General features: G+C 46.0%; 1 protein-coding gene across 1 annotated transcript in view; it reads right to left on the bottom strand.

The window, feature by feature from the left end:
• The window catches only part of CDH13 (cadherin 13), a gene marked incomplete at both ends in the record, with an annotated part of 945,642 nt that extends 934,172 nt beyond the window's left edge, over window positions 1-11,470 (bottom strand). The window contains one exon of the mRNA XM_084256718.1: window positions 11,426-11,470. Within this exon, the coding sequence (XP_084112844.1) occupies window positions 11,426-11,470 (45 nt within the window). The remainder of the gene's footprint in view (window positions 1-11,425) is intronic.
• Between the last annotated feature and the right edge of the window lie 3,794 nt (window positions 11,471-15,264).

Below are 15,264 nucleotides of genomic sequence, written 5' to 3'. Positions count from 1 at the left end.
CTAAGTTTTTTGAGATATTTCATTTATTTTTAAAGATTTATTTATTTAATTATTTATGCATACAAGAACTGGGGTGTAGGCCAGAGGTGCAGGGGTGGGGAGCATGAAAGGATTCACCAGAGACAGAATGGGGAGCACAACAGGCGGATCTACTGAAATACACTGCTGAGGGGAGCAGCAGGCGAGACAGGAGAGGTCTGCAGCGCCATGTGGATCACCTCCCTGGACGGGAATCGAACTTGTGCTGTAGTAACTGCAGATTGTTTCATAGTGCTGATGCTTAACCCCTTGCGCCACCAGGGAGACCCTATTTTGAAATATTTTAAATAATAATCATAAATGCTAATGGTGCTAGTGTGTGCACACAAACACAAACAGAGCTGGCACACACTCTGATAGACTTTCTAGTAAACAGTAGCTTTGAAGATACATCTAAAAGATAAGATCATACCAGATCAAATGATTTTATGAGATATGAAATCCCCAGGGGACAATCTTTGGAGAGCTACCAATATAGAAATTGGCAGATCCTTCTCTAAAGAGCAAATTTTATTTACTTTTTCAGATGTACATGCATTTAAAACTACAGAGCATTTTTCCCTCTCAGTTGGCCAGATGCTCAAGTCCAAAGCCCATGGTACCGGCAAGCCACAAATATCCTTAGAGCACAGTGTGTGCAACCAATATTCCTCCTTAAGCACCTAGCATTTGCCAGCCACAGAAAGACGTCATGGGTATACACTTAATTAATCCTCACCATAATCCCCAGGGCAGGTGTAGAGAGCCTCTCTTTGTTTAAACATAGAAGAAAATAGCAGCATTGGTGGCTAATGAAGTAACTTAGGTCATTCAGCATGCAAATGACTGGGCCAGGGTTAAAACTCACTTCTTAAAGTCCTCAGAAGTCTCCCTAATGCCGCTAAGTAGCCTAAAACACTCACTCCTTGGGTCCAGCAGATAACCTCCAGCACTTTCCCTGTTGAGGAATAAGACTATGTTGTATTCATCTCTGGATCCCCAAATAAGCAGTATTCTTGGCACATGGCAGACAATAAAAATTGATCATGTAAATTTAATCCATATTTTAAAATGTGAAGAAAGAAGAAAAGAAGGAAGAAAGAGAGGGAAGAAAGGAGGCCAGGGGGGAAAATGGGCAGGAGGGAGAGTCATGGCAACACTATTTACCTTCACTACTCATCCCTATTATTAGCAGCTATTGTTCCCTAATGTAACAGTCATAGACTGTTGACTAGTTCAATGATTTGTTTTCTTTTTTTTCTTACTGGCTGTCTTCAGTAGACTGCAAGGCTCATATGAGCAGGTTCCATGTCCATTTTGTCTACCTAAGAGCTTCCTAAATGCCTCAAAGCTTAGCAAATGGACATTTATGCATCCCCGCCTTCTGAGGATAAGGTACTTGCACTGTTTTGTTTTTGGTTTTTAGAGAGAGACATTTGTTAGATCACCACCTGACACTCAGCTGAAGATACTACTGCTCCACCTAGAAACATAAGTATCTGAGGGTATACACCGTAGGCAGAAATGAAGGTTGGTTAGCAGTTGCAAGATGATTGGAGATAGTAGTTGATTATTTGCTTCATGTATGAAATATTTTTAATGCTTCTCATTGGAGCTGTGGGCTTTAGTGTAACCGAGGCCCTGATTGTCTTTCCTGAGTAGTACTACTGCAGCCTTGCTAGTACCCCAATGGAAACAGGCCTCAGGCCCTATTTTTCTTGTCAAATGCCTGATTCCTCATTTGGATAAGTGGATGCCTGCTTCTTGCCATTTGAAAGAGTCAAAACTCAAGTTAACATCCTTAATTCCTTCCTGGCCTTTGCTATGCCATCTCCAAATGCAGCTACCAAGCCCTGCCACTATACTCCCTTCAGTGTCTCCTGGACATAGGATGTGTCTACTTCCCTCATCCACACTGTCACTCCCTTGAACTCATCCCATGATCTCAGGCTGGACTGGCCTCTCCCTTCCATTTTTACCTAGCTCCCATCCCTTTGCTCACTGAAATCAGGGTGACCTTCCCAAAACAGAAATATGACCACATCATACTTGTCACACAGTCCCCTCCATACTTTCAATGACAGCTGAGGGAAAACACCAAAATTCCTGCTGAAAGGCTCCAATAGTTCTGGGGCCTCTTAGCTACACCCCTTATCACTCTCTTTGGGCTATGTGGTGTTTGCTATGATAAGAAATATGAAACACTTGAGTCTGGGTAATTAAAAGAGTTGGGTCTAGCCCAAGACATGCCCAGGTACCCCCAGGCACATCTAGGTTCCCCCAGGAACCCCCAAATCCCCCCAAGAATTCCCAGGCACACCCAGGCATGTCCAGGCAACCCCCAGGCATGTTTAGGAATGTCCAAGTACCCACAGATACATTCAGGCATGCCCAAGCATCCCCAGGCACCCCAGGTATCCCCCAAGAATGCTCAGTATATCCAGGCTTATCCAGGTATATCCAGGCATGCCCAGGCACCCCCAGGCATGTCCAGGTATCCCCAGGCATACTCAGGAATGTTCAAGTACCCACAGGTACATCTAGGCACACCCAGGTATCCCAAGGCAACCCCAAGATCTCCTAGGTACCCCCACAGGAATGCCCAGGTATATCCAGGCATGTACAGATACACCCAGGCATGCCCAGGCACCCCTAGGCATATCCAGACACCCCCCGGCATGTCCAGGTACCCCCAGGTATACCCAGCATGCCAAGGCACCCCCAGGCATGCCCAGGCACCCACAGGCATTCCCCGCCACAGGTACTCTCAAGCATACCCAGGCACACCCAGGCATGTCCAGGCGCATCCAGAAACAGCCATCTTCCAGAGGAACTGGAACAAAACTGGCCACCCAGGATTGAAACTCAACCAATTCTTATTCAACAAAGTGTTTAACTTACTTGCATGTTATTGGACCAATTAGAACTTGACAGACTTCTACTCTAGTTTGGATAGTAGACCACCAATTGGAACTCGATGGATTTCTAAGCTCAATTTCAAAATTGACCAGAGTGAGACTTACACTGCCTTTTCTCTGTGGTTCTAAGCACTACCCCATCCATCTAGGCAACTTGGAACATGAATCAAACACTTCTTAAATCCTGTCTCCAGGGCTACAGTCCTAACAAAACACCAAATAAGCACTTACTATTTTGCTTCAGCCAGGTCTTTTCCATTCTGGGACAACATCTCTGTAAGGTAAATGGCTTGATCGGGCTTTTTCACCACTAGCCTCTGTGACTATCACCTGCAGCCTTGATCGGGATGATGCAGAAGGCTCTTGGGAACACTAGCGCAGGGCATGTGTGCCTGACTGGGGACACCTGCAGTATGGTGTGGGCATGCGTAAGTGTGCACACCTGAGCCTAGGGGTTGGGCTATAAGGGTGGAGTCACTCAAGACCACAACAAGAGAACGCCAGAGAAAGCCCAGAGAAAAGAGTGTATAGAGATTTGAGGAGAGTTCGAGTTGCTATCTCCCTGCTGGCTTGTTTCCCCTGCTTACCATTAAAACCTGTGAAAATAATGCCAAGGGCTCCAAAATTCTCTTTCAAATGGCGACAGTGAACCTACCCAGCCTGGGATGCTATAGGGTAAGGTAAAAAAGTATCAGGCTTTTCTGTCTTCCCACCATTAGGATTAATGATGGATCCCTGTGGTCCTGAATGCATGCCTGATGGCGGGCACCTGAAGTAAGGTGTGGGCATGTGTGGATGGGATTCACCTGGGCTAAGACTGGGCTTATAAGGGCAGTGTCATGGGGACGACAAGAGAAGCAGAACGAGAAGAAAAACAGAGAAGCAGAGAGAACATGAGAGAAGGCTGGAGAGCCCAGATAGAGGGAAGACTTGCTGGGGGCAGGGAGGCCTGCCAGCCTCCCGGCCCCCCAGCACCCCTGCCTGCTGTGTACCTGGTAAATCCCAATAAAAGCCTGCAAAAGTCACCGAGGGCTCCAGGACTCTCCTCCTTTACTCCGTCTGCTCTGGCCATAGAGAACCTGCCCTGTGCCATTCCTGCCATTCCAGATGCTTACAAAGCAATCTTCTACACAGAGACTCTCTCCCCTTGCCCCCAGCTGTGCCTTCTGCCCCATTCCTTTCCCCACCCGAACATCCTCATCTGTAAGCCCCACTACAACTCTGAACTGTTGCTCTAGCATCAGGCTGTCAGGGAAATCTCCCAGGTCCTTCTTCTGGGTCTAATGCCTTTCTTATATTCATTTATTCATGTTCATTGAATGCTTACTATGTTTTAAACACTGTTCTAGGCCCTGAACCAATCATATTTTTTGGTGGGAGAGAAAGATAAAGCACAGCAAAGCAAAATGAATAGAATGGCATGACCTCACACAACTGTTTCCTTCATAGTAGTTTCCTCTGTTCTGAATTATTTATTACTTATTACTGATCTCAGGTGCCAGGGTCTGAGCCCCAAGAGAACAGAGGCTGAGTGGTCCCTATGAGCAGCTGTACCTTGGGTGCATAAATAGAACATTGTCATAGAAATCATGAAGAGCTACATTTTGTTATAGGTAAATCTCTCATACATAAAGTGCTTGAGTCCTCAGGATGCAGCAGGGACATTTTCCAATGGCCAGGCCCCTAACATCTCCCTGCACATTGAGAAGATTCCCTGTGCCTCTTTGACCGTAATTTTGAGTTAGAACAGGAGTCAGCACACTTTTTCTATAAAGGGCCAAACAGCAAATATTTTAGGCATTGTGGACCATATGGTATCAACTCTGTTGTTATGCACAAGAGTAACCATAGACAATTCTATAAATGAACAGGCATGGCTTTGTTCCAATGAAACTATTTATAAAAACAAGCTGCAGGCAGGAATTGGCCCACCCATGGGCCATAGTTCACAACCCCTGAGTCAGACGATCCCAGAAGTCCCAATAGCTATGGTAGTCAAGGGCAGAACCTACGTGGCCTGGCTCTGCCATTAGTTCTGCTGAAGGGGCCCAGCAATTTTCCACAGACCCTACAGCAATCGACATGGGGATTATAACAGAAGTTCAAGCTTCAGGCATTTGCAGACACCATCTCCTGCAGCACTTGGAAAAGCAGTTCTTGCCACCCTGGAGGAGAGAGACATTGTCCTGGAGGCCACATGAGTCAGGGACAAGGCTGCCACATTCCTTGCAGGGTCCCCAGGCTCCTCAGGCTGAGCTCATTTCCGGGCCCTGCCCAAGCATGTGGCAGGACTGCTGTCAGCTGAGCAGCTGCTGCCCTCCACCCCAGCCCGGCCTGCTCTCAGCTAAGAGACACAGGGGCTTTGTGCTTCTGTAGCAGATTGGGTGACACTGGCTGGCTCACTGGGGCCTTTGAAATGAGACATGACATGTCAAAACGTGCCTACTGCTAATGCTAATTTTCAGGAATTTGACTTCTGTTGGCAACTGGCAGAGGAAAAACAATCACCTATTTTGTGTGTGTGTGTTTGCAGTTATATTTTACCCTGATCTTTGGGATCTGTAGCTATGGAAAACAAGAGTCATCTGAGCTTACCTGCTACTGTGGGAGAGCAGGCACTTTATTGACTGTAGCCTAGTATTTAAGGAAACAGAGAACACCATATACATTGTAGCATTAATGCTGTGTGTAGACTGTGGTGGATGTTAACTATTTAAAATAGTTACAAAAACATCACACAAGCTCCAGTTTGCACTAAGGTGACAATCCTGTACATAAAAAAACTAGGCAACAAAGCTATGAAGCCATCACTCTGAAATCACAAATGTTCTGTGTGATAGCTCAGGGCCCTCAGTGTATGCTGCAGGACTAAGTGTAATAAGCTATCACAGCAGTCTGATGTTGGTCAGCAACACCTTTGCAGTAACAATGACAGGATCTCACTGTACTCCAGGGTAGCAGTGCTCCTGGTACAACCGTACATATACTGCAGAAGGGCCTCTACGTTAGTTATCCTGTGGTCCCCCCAAAACCCTTGGCTGCTGATGCATAACAGTGCCTAGGCTGGCTTGGCTGTACCAACTCTGGTGTGCCAGCACTCAGATTGACCCAAAGTTGCAGGGTGCCATCTCTCTAGGTGTAACTACCCCACATAGAACAATGACCTGGATGTTTCCTAGTACCCAAGGGCACTGAGCATCATAACATTCTCAGGAAGAGTATGCAGTCCTTTTGGTCACAGTCTTTCAAAGCACACATTAAGGTAGTGCAGTCAGAGCTTTCAAAGTCCAGTCTCTTCATTTTCAAATAGCCCATCACCGAAAAATTAGCTGAAACTGTTTAATCAACTTGTAAAAGAAGCTGTCCAAAATGCAAGTTTCTATATGGACAAGCAGGTAAAATAACTGAGTGCAATGACTTGGGTGAATAGTAGGGAGTGGTAGATATTGTGGCAACCTTCAGAAGCATGTTCACCTAAAGGGGAGTGATGTGGCTCCAGTGAAGTATAGTCACATGGGAATGCAGCTCTGGGGTTCTCTGATCTTCTGACTCTTTAATCAATGTAAGGAACCTGGATTTTTAAGATTGCAATTTTCCACTTTTCAAATATTTGAGTCAAACAAGCTACATCTATAGGGTACAAATCTCAAAAGGAGATGAATACATCTATTTGGCCTGTGGCTGCCACTTTGTAACTTCTAGATGCCAGAGTTGCAGAGTTGGGATGGATGGATTTCAGCATCACAGAGCACAATATCTTGAGGTTCAATGTGCTAAACCAAAAGCTGAACCATTCACCCCCATGAGCCCTGGCTCAGTCTGCACTTTAACTTGGAAATGACATTTTTTCTCCTCTCTAGCCTATTCTTAGCTGCTTTTCCAAGTAGAGAAAGATTCACTTTTCACCCTCACAATGGAATAAAGCCACTACTGAGTGCATGATGAAGGTGCAGGGGACCCTACCCTAACTTGCCATTGTTGGTGCAATCTGCTGAAGCAGGGGGAACCAGGCTTGCAGTCCCCAGGTGGCCACAGAAGAGACAGGCTGTAGGGAATTGTTTTGGCAGCATCCTTCAAGCAAGTCAGATACTCCCAGGCATGTGGGCACCTTGCCGACAGCTAAGTAGAAACAACGCCAAAGCCACTGGTCACTTGATTTGATTCTGCCCAGCTGATTATTGTAATTGAATGACAGACTGATATTTCTCTCTCCTTCTCAACTGGTGTTGCAGGGTGAGTGGATCTGGCTCATGGTTCCCTCTTATGAGTAGTTACCTAATGAGGAAGATTATCTCCATTCACAGGCAGAACTGTGCCTGCCTCTTGGCTGCTTAAAAAGTAAACCCAGGTCCAACAGAAGTCAAATGCCAGGAAATTTCAGAACTTCCTTGCACTCCATATTGCATTGTCTACAAAGGTTTTTGAAATGTTCCCTGTTCAAATACTCAAAGGGGATACAGAGTTGAAGAATAAAATATAACAGAAGCAGCTATAATAGGGGGGAAAGGAAGAAAGAAGGAAAGATGGCAGTGCAAAGTGACAGGACTTTTCAATTTGGAGGAGCTTGTAGCAAATAATTAGAAATAAGGAGAATACTTCAGTTTGGTTTTGATGGAGCTGCTATGAAACTGGAGTTCTTTAAAATATAAGCTGTAGTTTCAGAAATTTGTAATGCTGTGAATGGAGCCCTCTTCTGGAGAAATTTTTCAACAGGTATTAAAACAAGATGAAAACACAGAGGTGGACACACAGAGAAATACTATTGGCTATTTAGATGATGCAACTATTGTTCAGATGTGAATGGAATCCTAGTTTGTGTTTTTCCTTAATTTCCACTAAATAGAAAATAACTGGGCTCCTCAAGCAACTGGATTTTCTGGAAGGAGGAAAAGAAAGGATATTCTTGAGAATCTAGCTATACTTTTACCTAAGCATCACTCCCCTTTAGGTGAACATGCTTCCCCTAAAGTCCAAATGTCCAAAGTCCAAAGTCCAAATTTCAGATAATGCAGTTATTGAATACAATGGTTTTGTTGGACCATTTCACTCTAACACACAGAGGGTACTTCTAGAGGAAATAGATTTTACTTAATGGAGAGCCCAAGGGCTAAAGATAGAAAGGGGGAGAAGGGAGGGGGGCAAGGCAGGAGAGATTAGCTAAGAAGATTGTTGGGACTTTTAATATAGACTGTGGCATTACATAAATTCCAGATCACATATTCAGCTTTGCAGCTTATTAAATCTTTTTTTGGGACTTGCTAAAAAATTGTTCTGACACATGAACTCTACCACTTTGATTCTTTCCTTCAGTTACAACTCTTTCTCATGCTTTTGAAATCATATAGACTGTCACATGCTAAGTCTATGGTGGGTAGAGTGGGGGGCTGGAGGGCAAGTTGTCCTCTGCAATTCTCCTCACCTATTTCTACCCATCAAGTTTCTGCAAATAAACACAGTCCCTAAAATATAATATCTGAAGTTGCAGGAGCACAAGAATATACTGATTCTCATTAAAAAGCCAAGATTCTGCCTCCAAGAGAGAACTCTCCATTTTAAATCAAAATCTCAGAATTCTGGAGAACATTTTCAGTCACTCCCAAGTGACTGACTCTCCAAACCTGAACCACTCCCTAAAATCTTAATTCTTGGGGGATTACTCATTCATTGTTAGATCTTTTGACTAGTTGTAAGCAATACCCAAATGGGGGTGGGGGAATCATATTTACAGTGGAATTTCTTGCTCATGCATTTCTCTATTTGTTTCACACTTACTATTTATCATAGCCAAATTCCAGAGGCCACTTCTGGGATGGATTTTCCCAAAATGCCCCAGGGGAGAAGAGAGGTGACTGTGTCTCAACTTTGCCAGCTTCCAGCCATTGTTGCTTATAATTCCTCTTCCCCCTTCCAAAGTACCTAAAACAGCAAGCTAGCCAATAAACTTACAGAGATTGATGACTTCCAAAGCTGGACTCAGAGTATTACAACTATGGTGGAAAAACACACCCATCTTGCCTGAGCACCACTAGGGCTCAGTGACTAATTTGCTTTATTACATTGTTTTTCCCTTCTGATTTCTCTCTGCCTCAGGAAAGTTTTGTTTTGCTGGTTGACTAAATGGCTCCAAGACTTTCCCTACTTTCTCTATGGCACACAGAGTGTGCACTTGAACCTTGTGCTGGTTAACTGAGCTATACTAAAATGATTTCTCCACAAGGTGCTATTGCTACCAGGATGTCTGTTCTAACTGTGGACATTTGCTTTGATTATGTATCACAATCTAAGAGAGAAATAAGCCTCTCAGGGCAGGCAATCCAATCACAGGAAAACCTCTACTTTCCTATTTTAAAGAAAACCTTCAGAACGCACTTGTGCCAGCTGGGCACGGGGTGAGGAGAGACACTAGTTGCTTCGTGAAGGCAGCATGTGAGAAGTTCCTAGTGCACATGGATTGTAGGGTATTGCTTTGTGGGCTCTCTTGCTCTAAGGAAGGTATAACTGGGCAAGCCCTAAAATCCCAATGAAGGTTAAATAATGCCAAGAGAGAAAAGGACTGAAGAGTCCTGGATGAGGCTGCAGTAAGTGCTCCCAATACTGATAGCTCCAATGTTCCAGGCCTCATGGTAACAGCATTACCTAGGGCATCTGCTGAATGCAATCTGATCTGGCCAGCAATCCTAGGAAGGTGATAAGATTATTTTACAGTGAAGAGCATGGAAGCTGGGAGAGGTTGAGCAACTTGCCCACTAGCATATGGCAGAGGGTTTGTCTGAATGCTCTGAACCACCTTGCTAAATTGAGATACACACACACACACACACACACACAGAGTCATAGTCTCAGGAATAGAGTCCAGAGAGTCTGGAAAACTGATTCACAGACAGGCACAGTACTTGTAGCTGGACTGAAGGCTATAGGGACCCCTAGAAGATCAGGTAGCAGAGTCCTGGTAGAAGAGTTATAACAGGGCAGGCCTGAATAAGGATGACATATCCAGGGGCGAAGGAAGTCAGGAACAAAGGAGGAAGCTTGGCAGCCTGGCACCTTTCTCTGCCCCCTGGCACTACAGTCCATCTCCACCCCACACTCTGAGTCATCTGCATGGTCACTGCATCCCTAGGACACCAGCCCATTTCCAAAGTCTAACCCTAACACGGACCCAAAAGTGGTCTCCCTTAGGCAGGATGCACTGGGTATGTACATTGCAGTCTGGCCCTGCCTGGAAACCTGGTGTCCTCACCCTCCCTCATCCACAAGCTCACACAGGTGTCTCTTCCCCTAGCACTCATCCGCTCCAGGGCTCTCCCTGTCTCCTTTCCTCCTCTCTGCCTGGCCCTGCCTTGATCTCACCCTCCCACTTGTAGACTGCCAGCTCATCCTGAGTCCCAGAGGCTGCCAGGGAGGCCTAGGGGTACTGGGTCTAAGTGCTCTCAGAAACAACAGGCCCCTGAGCAAGTCTGGGTGTGCCCCTCAGCGGCCAGCATCTCTGGGTTGATCTCCTTGGAGTACCGCTTCCCTGCACACAAACTTCCTGAGGTCTTGGGATGCAGAGGTGTTTGCTGAAGGATCACGCCTCCATCTGGTCCCCTCTCCCAGATAGCCAGGCCATTCCTTCTTGCCGCAGCGCGCGGAGGGTTAATAAACAGCTGCACCCGGGGTGGGCAAGGCTTGAACTTTTCTCTGCGCTCCAAGCCCGCCGGGGGAAAGCAGAAGTGGCGGCAGTCAGGGCTCCGGGCCGGAGCTCCAGCTGCCTGGACAAAGGGGGCTTGGGGCTGGGGCCTGCTCGCGAGCAGGGGACGCGCTCTAGCCCTTCCGGGCCCAGGGTAGCAGGAGAAAAGGACCCTGACGCGAGCGCGGCGGACGCCGGTGCCTTTGAGCTACAGCAGCTGCTGGGCTGCGGCGCTCGGCCGGGCCGAGGCGCCTCCAGCTCCGCGGGTCTAGGAGAGGGAGCCCGAGCGCCCGGGAACTCGGCAATGCCAGGCCTGCCTCTCCAGCCCCGCAGCCAGTAATCCGGACCCGAGTTGTCTTTCCCTCTGGACGCTGGGCTGGGGGAAACCGCGACTCACTGGAGTCGCCCCAACTGTCTTTCTTTCTCCAATGTATGAACCTCCGGAGAAGGCGAATCAAAGTTACCCCACTTGATGTAGGCGAGAATGTCTCCGCCGCTTGCAAAAAAAAAAAAAAAAAAAAGGACTCCGGTGCTGGCTCTCTCGCTCTCCTCCTCCCCAGAGCGTGTGTACACACACACACACACCACACACACACACCACACACACACACACCCCACAGAGGCATGCCGGAGAGGGAAAGCAGAGCCCCCGACCCCTCAGGATCTTCAGGGCGGGGAATGACCTCCCTTCCGCGCCCGGGCTCTCTGCTGCCGCGCCCGGAGTCGCCCGACCCCCGAAAGCCCCCTTGCTTGGCAGCGCCACAAGATCGGAATGCAGAAATGGGGTGCAGGGTGCGCCTGGCAGCCCCAGCTTCCCTACCTGGGACAGGAGAACGCACAGGAGGAGCGGAGTTCTCGGCTGCATTTTGCCCGACTAGAAGCGCCCGGCGGCGTTTTCATTCATGCACGCGGCTGCACTGAGCATATTTTCCGTGGGAGCCAGGCTTTGAGGAGAGGCTCTGCCTCGCCAGCCAGCCAACTTCCCAAATAGATCAGCGGCAGCATCACGAAAGCATTGGGTAGAGGCTGATGACCAGGACCAATGGCTTTACAAGACGGATTCCTTCATAAAGCTTCCTCGTTCTGCATGGCAGATATGGGGCGAGTACCTCGCGCAAAGCGAGCCCCTTGGAGGAGGCAGCCCACTTGATTTTTTTGACTGGTAGGGCCCAGACTCACAAATCATACTGGGCAACGGCAGCTGATTCCACTTTTCCGGAGAATGAAATTGCACCAGGGACTGGCGACCACTTTCAGTCCCGTGCAAAAAGATTCTCTTTATTAAAATGTTAATAAGATCCACTTTATTTCCAATAAATCAAATAAAATGACCCCAGCAGTTTCAGCCCTTTTCTACGCCTGGAAAGACTTGGCGGTAGATTTTTTTTCTTTATCTTTCTTTTTTCCAATGTGGCCCAAATCCTGACGGTGTTTAGTGTTTCCTTGCCATCTCGCAAATCACAAAGAGGACAGATCAATTCTAGCTTGCAGAAAAAAATCCATGAAGGGGCAATAGATTTTATTAACTGCTCAGGTGAGAGTCTGACTGGCTGCCTACTCCACAAATGTGCATCTGGCACGGAAGTTTGGGCCATGATTTGGGGAAACTTTTTTTTTGCCTATATGGATGTGATCTAGCTATTCCCAGGGACTCAGAATAGTTGTACCCACTGCTCAAAGAGTTTTGTGGGGTGAAGGGGAGCGTGACAACTAGGTCTGAATTTCCCAAGAGGAACCCAGGAATATGCAGTGAAGTCCTTACTTTGTCATTTCAATGGTACCTTCTTCTAAAAGGATATAAGGTGTTTTATAATAAAGGACATTTGTACCATAGAGTGTATGCAACCAAGATAGAGAATCTGGGCTGGAGGCTGAAACATTAAACCCAAAATAGAATGCATTTAGCTCTGTTTGGGATTTGAGCTTCCTAGTGACTGAAGCAATAAGAGAAATATGTCAATTACACTGGTCTTACTATACAAACATATATACAAATATTTTCTGACATAATTTCCCTGGCATTAAATACTGGAATAAATGTATTAAGTGACATCTAATACAGCAGGACACAGAGCAATGGACCATGCAGCAGTCCAGTGGCCTGGGCTGTATTCCCAGCATCTGGCACAGGGCCTGGAACATGAAATAGTCATAGTGGGTCTTAAATAGATGGCTGGGTGGGGTGGGACAAAGAGTCTGGAACCACATTGCCAAAACTTATCTCCCAGCTCTGCCACTGACTAGTAAGTTACTCAGACTCTGTACTTCTGTCGTCCAGTGTTTAAAAGGAAATACAACTTGTTCTGAACTCATAAGGTTATGGTAAGAAATAAGTGACAAAATACCAACTAAAGAAATATAAACTGATGCACTTCTAAAAATTCTTTCACTGTCAGCTGTTCAGTCCCAAGGTCACTGATGAAGATGTAATGCCATCTGACTGCTTGGCTGCTTTAGCCAGTGCTGGCCCAACAGATGGCAATGTTGGCCAAAGAGCTCAGGAAAGGTAGATATTTCTGCATCTTCCAGTCTTTTCAGCCTTCCACTGTTCTCTTGCCTAAGCAGATATGCACCTGTGAACCTCTGATATGTGCAGTCACAGTATTTGACAGATGATGTGATTGTCCTAGCTTGGAAGCCACGAGCGTGGGGCCCATGCCCATATTGCCCACTAATAGGAGTAAAACAGGGTAGTTTGGAATCAGACAAACTTCAAGTTAAGATATCCTGAAATATCCTAATTTCAGGGCAGAAGTCTTCCTGTCAGTCAAGAGCAAGATCTACTGAGCCCATGGACTCATTTGATACCAAGTCAGAGAGCAAGGGAGGTAGAGGGCAGCTCTGGAGACCATGAACCATGGTGAGTGGCAAAGACAACAGGAAGTTGATGTGTAGCTGTATTTCCATAAGCAGCTACTAGGTTGGGAAAGTACTCTGAGGGTCAGGCATATGTAAGGTTGCACTTGTCCAATCTGTGATGCAATGTTATGGCAGTTCTAAGGCTGCTATGATGAAGCATTTGAATAGAACAGTGATACAACAGATAGATGCCCTTAGAGAAAGAAATATCAGATATGCCAGAAGCCCTTGATAACTGGGATATACTGGACAGCAGGGAGGGAAGTCCATACTGCAGAGCTCCACAAGTGACACATTTTCCAATGGCACATTCTGCCAAAACACCCAAGATTACAAGAATATAATGCCCCTCACCCAGACACTGCAAAGCAGATCCCTGTTTGTTCTTGAGCCCCTGAACCTGCTTTATGTTTCTTCATACCATTTTAAGTTACTTGACCATTTAGTATACATAGTCACTTTATTGTGGTCTCAATTCTTCCCTGCAATCTGCATCTCCACCTCCACTCCTTGACTTGTCACTTGGTCACATGAACTTGGTGTAGTTAGTGGAATGAGGTGGAAAGGACAGGGTCCCAGTTATAAGGTCAAGCCCCAAGAGGCCCTGTGTGGTTCAGCTTGCTCTCATAAGGCCTCTATTTGTGGGCTAGATCACTGGTTCTACTTGGAGAGACAAGCAGCCCATGGACCCAGAAATGCTTGAGCAAGCCCAGCAGAGTACTGCCAAAATCAGTTAACCCAGGTGAGCTAAAAATAAATAATTGCCCTAATTTGGAGGTGGGTTGTTAAGAAGGAGTAGCTTATCAATAACAACAGTTGTTCACATGTTGTCTGTCTATTGTCCCGTGTCTGTCTTTTTCCTGCCATCTGCTCAGCTTCTAGCATATTACATATATAGTAGGCATACAAGTGATTTTTATTGAGAGGATGAATTAAATGGTTTTTGTACTGAAAAATGTGAGCTGCTGCTGTGAGCACCCCCCTACACATACTGCCCTCTCCCAATACATCCAGAAGGTGACAGTTCAACTGTCCCACCTGGAAAGCATCCTGTACCCTTAACAGCTCTCTACTCCTATGAAGTATTGAATTCAATCTATAGCAAAGTGATATCATCTTACCAGAGTCTAGACCAGGATTAGACATAGTAAGGGACATTGCACAGAAGCTTTGTGAGTATGCATCCTCCTGGATTTTCTCAGTATACAGACAGTCCCAATATCTAAGAATAAGAGAAAATATTCCTCTGGCTGTAGAGGAAAATACTCTATTTGCATTAATATAGTGTCCTCTGAAAATTCAATCATGTCTTCCACATTTGCTTTCTGTTTGTTTCAGAGATAAAATAGGAAGTGACTTTTAGGTCATTTCAGTTCAATTGACCTAACTGTCTTTAGGACTTCAGTCCCCACTTAGTGGCAAAATTGGGCCTTCAGACACTAATTTCATCCTGTGAACTAGAAGCAGTTAAACCCCCTGTAGATGTCTCCCTTACCCAAAATTAGTGACAGGGGTTACTTCTACATAGAGTACCATCTCAACATCAATTTGGTAGAGCGCTAGCTTTCAAGTGTGGCCTCTGGACCAGCAACATCAGCCTCACCTGGGAACTTATCAGAAATGAAAATTCTCAAGTCTTACCCTAGACCTACTGATTCAGGAACTCTTGAAATCTGTGTATCATAAGCTCTTATATGCATAGTTTGAGAACCACTACTCCAGAGAATTCTCCAGTCCTCTCTTATATATATTCATTCATTCAAGAAACATTCATAAAGTATCTACTGCATTCTAGCCATT

This window comes from Talpa europaea, assembly GCF_964194135.1.
Source record: "Talpa europaea genome assembly, chromosome: 16".
Lineage (NCBI taxonomy): Eukaryota > Metazoa > Chordata > Mammalia > Eulipotyphla > Talpidae > Talpa > Talpa europaea.
This window is presented reverse-complemented; position numbering and strand designations above follow the sequence as displayed.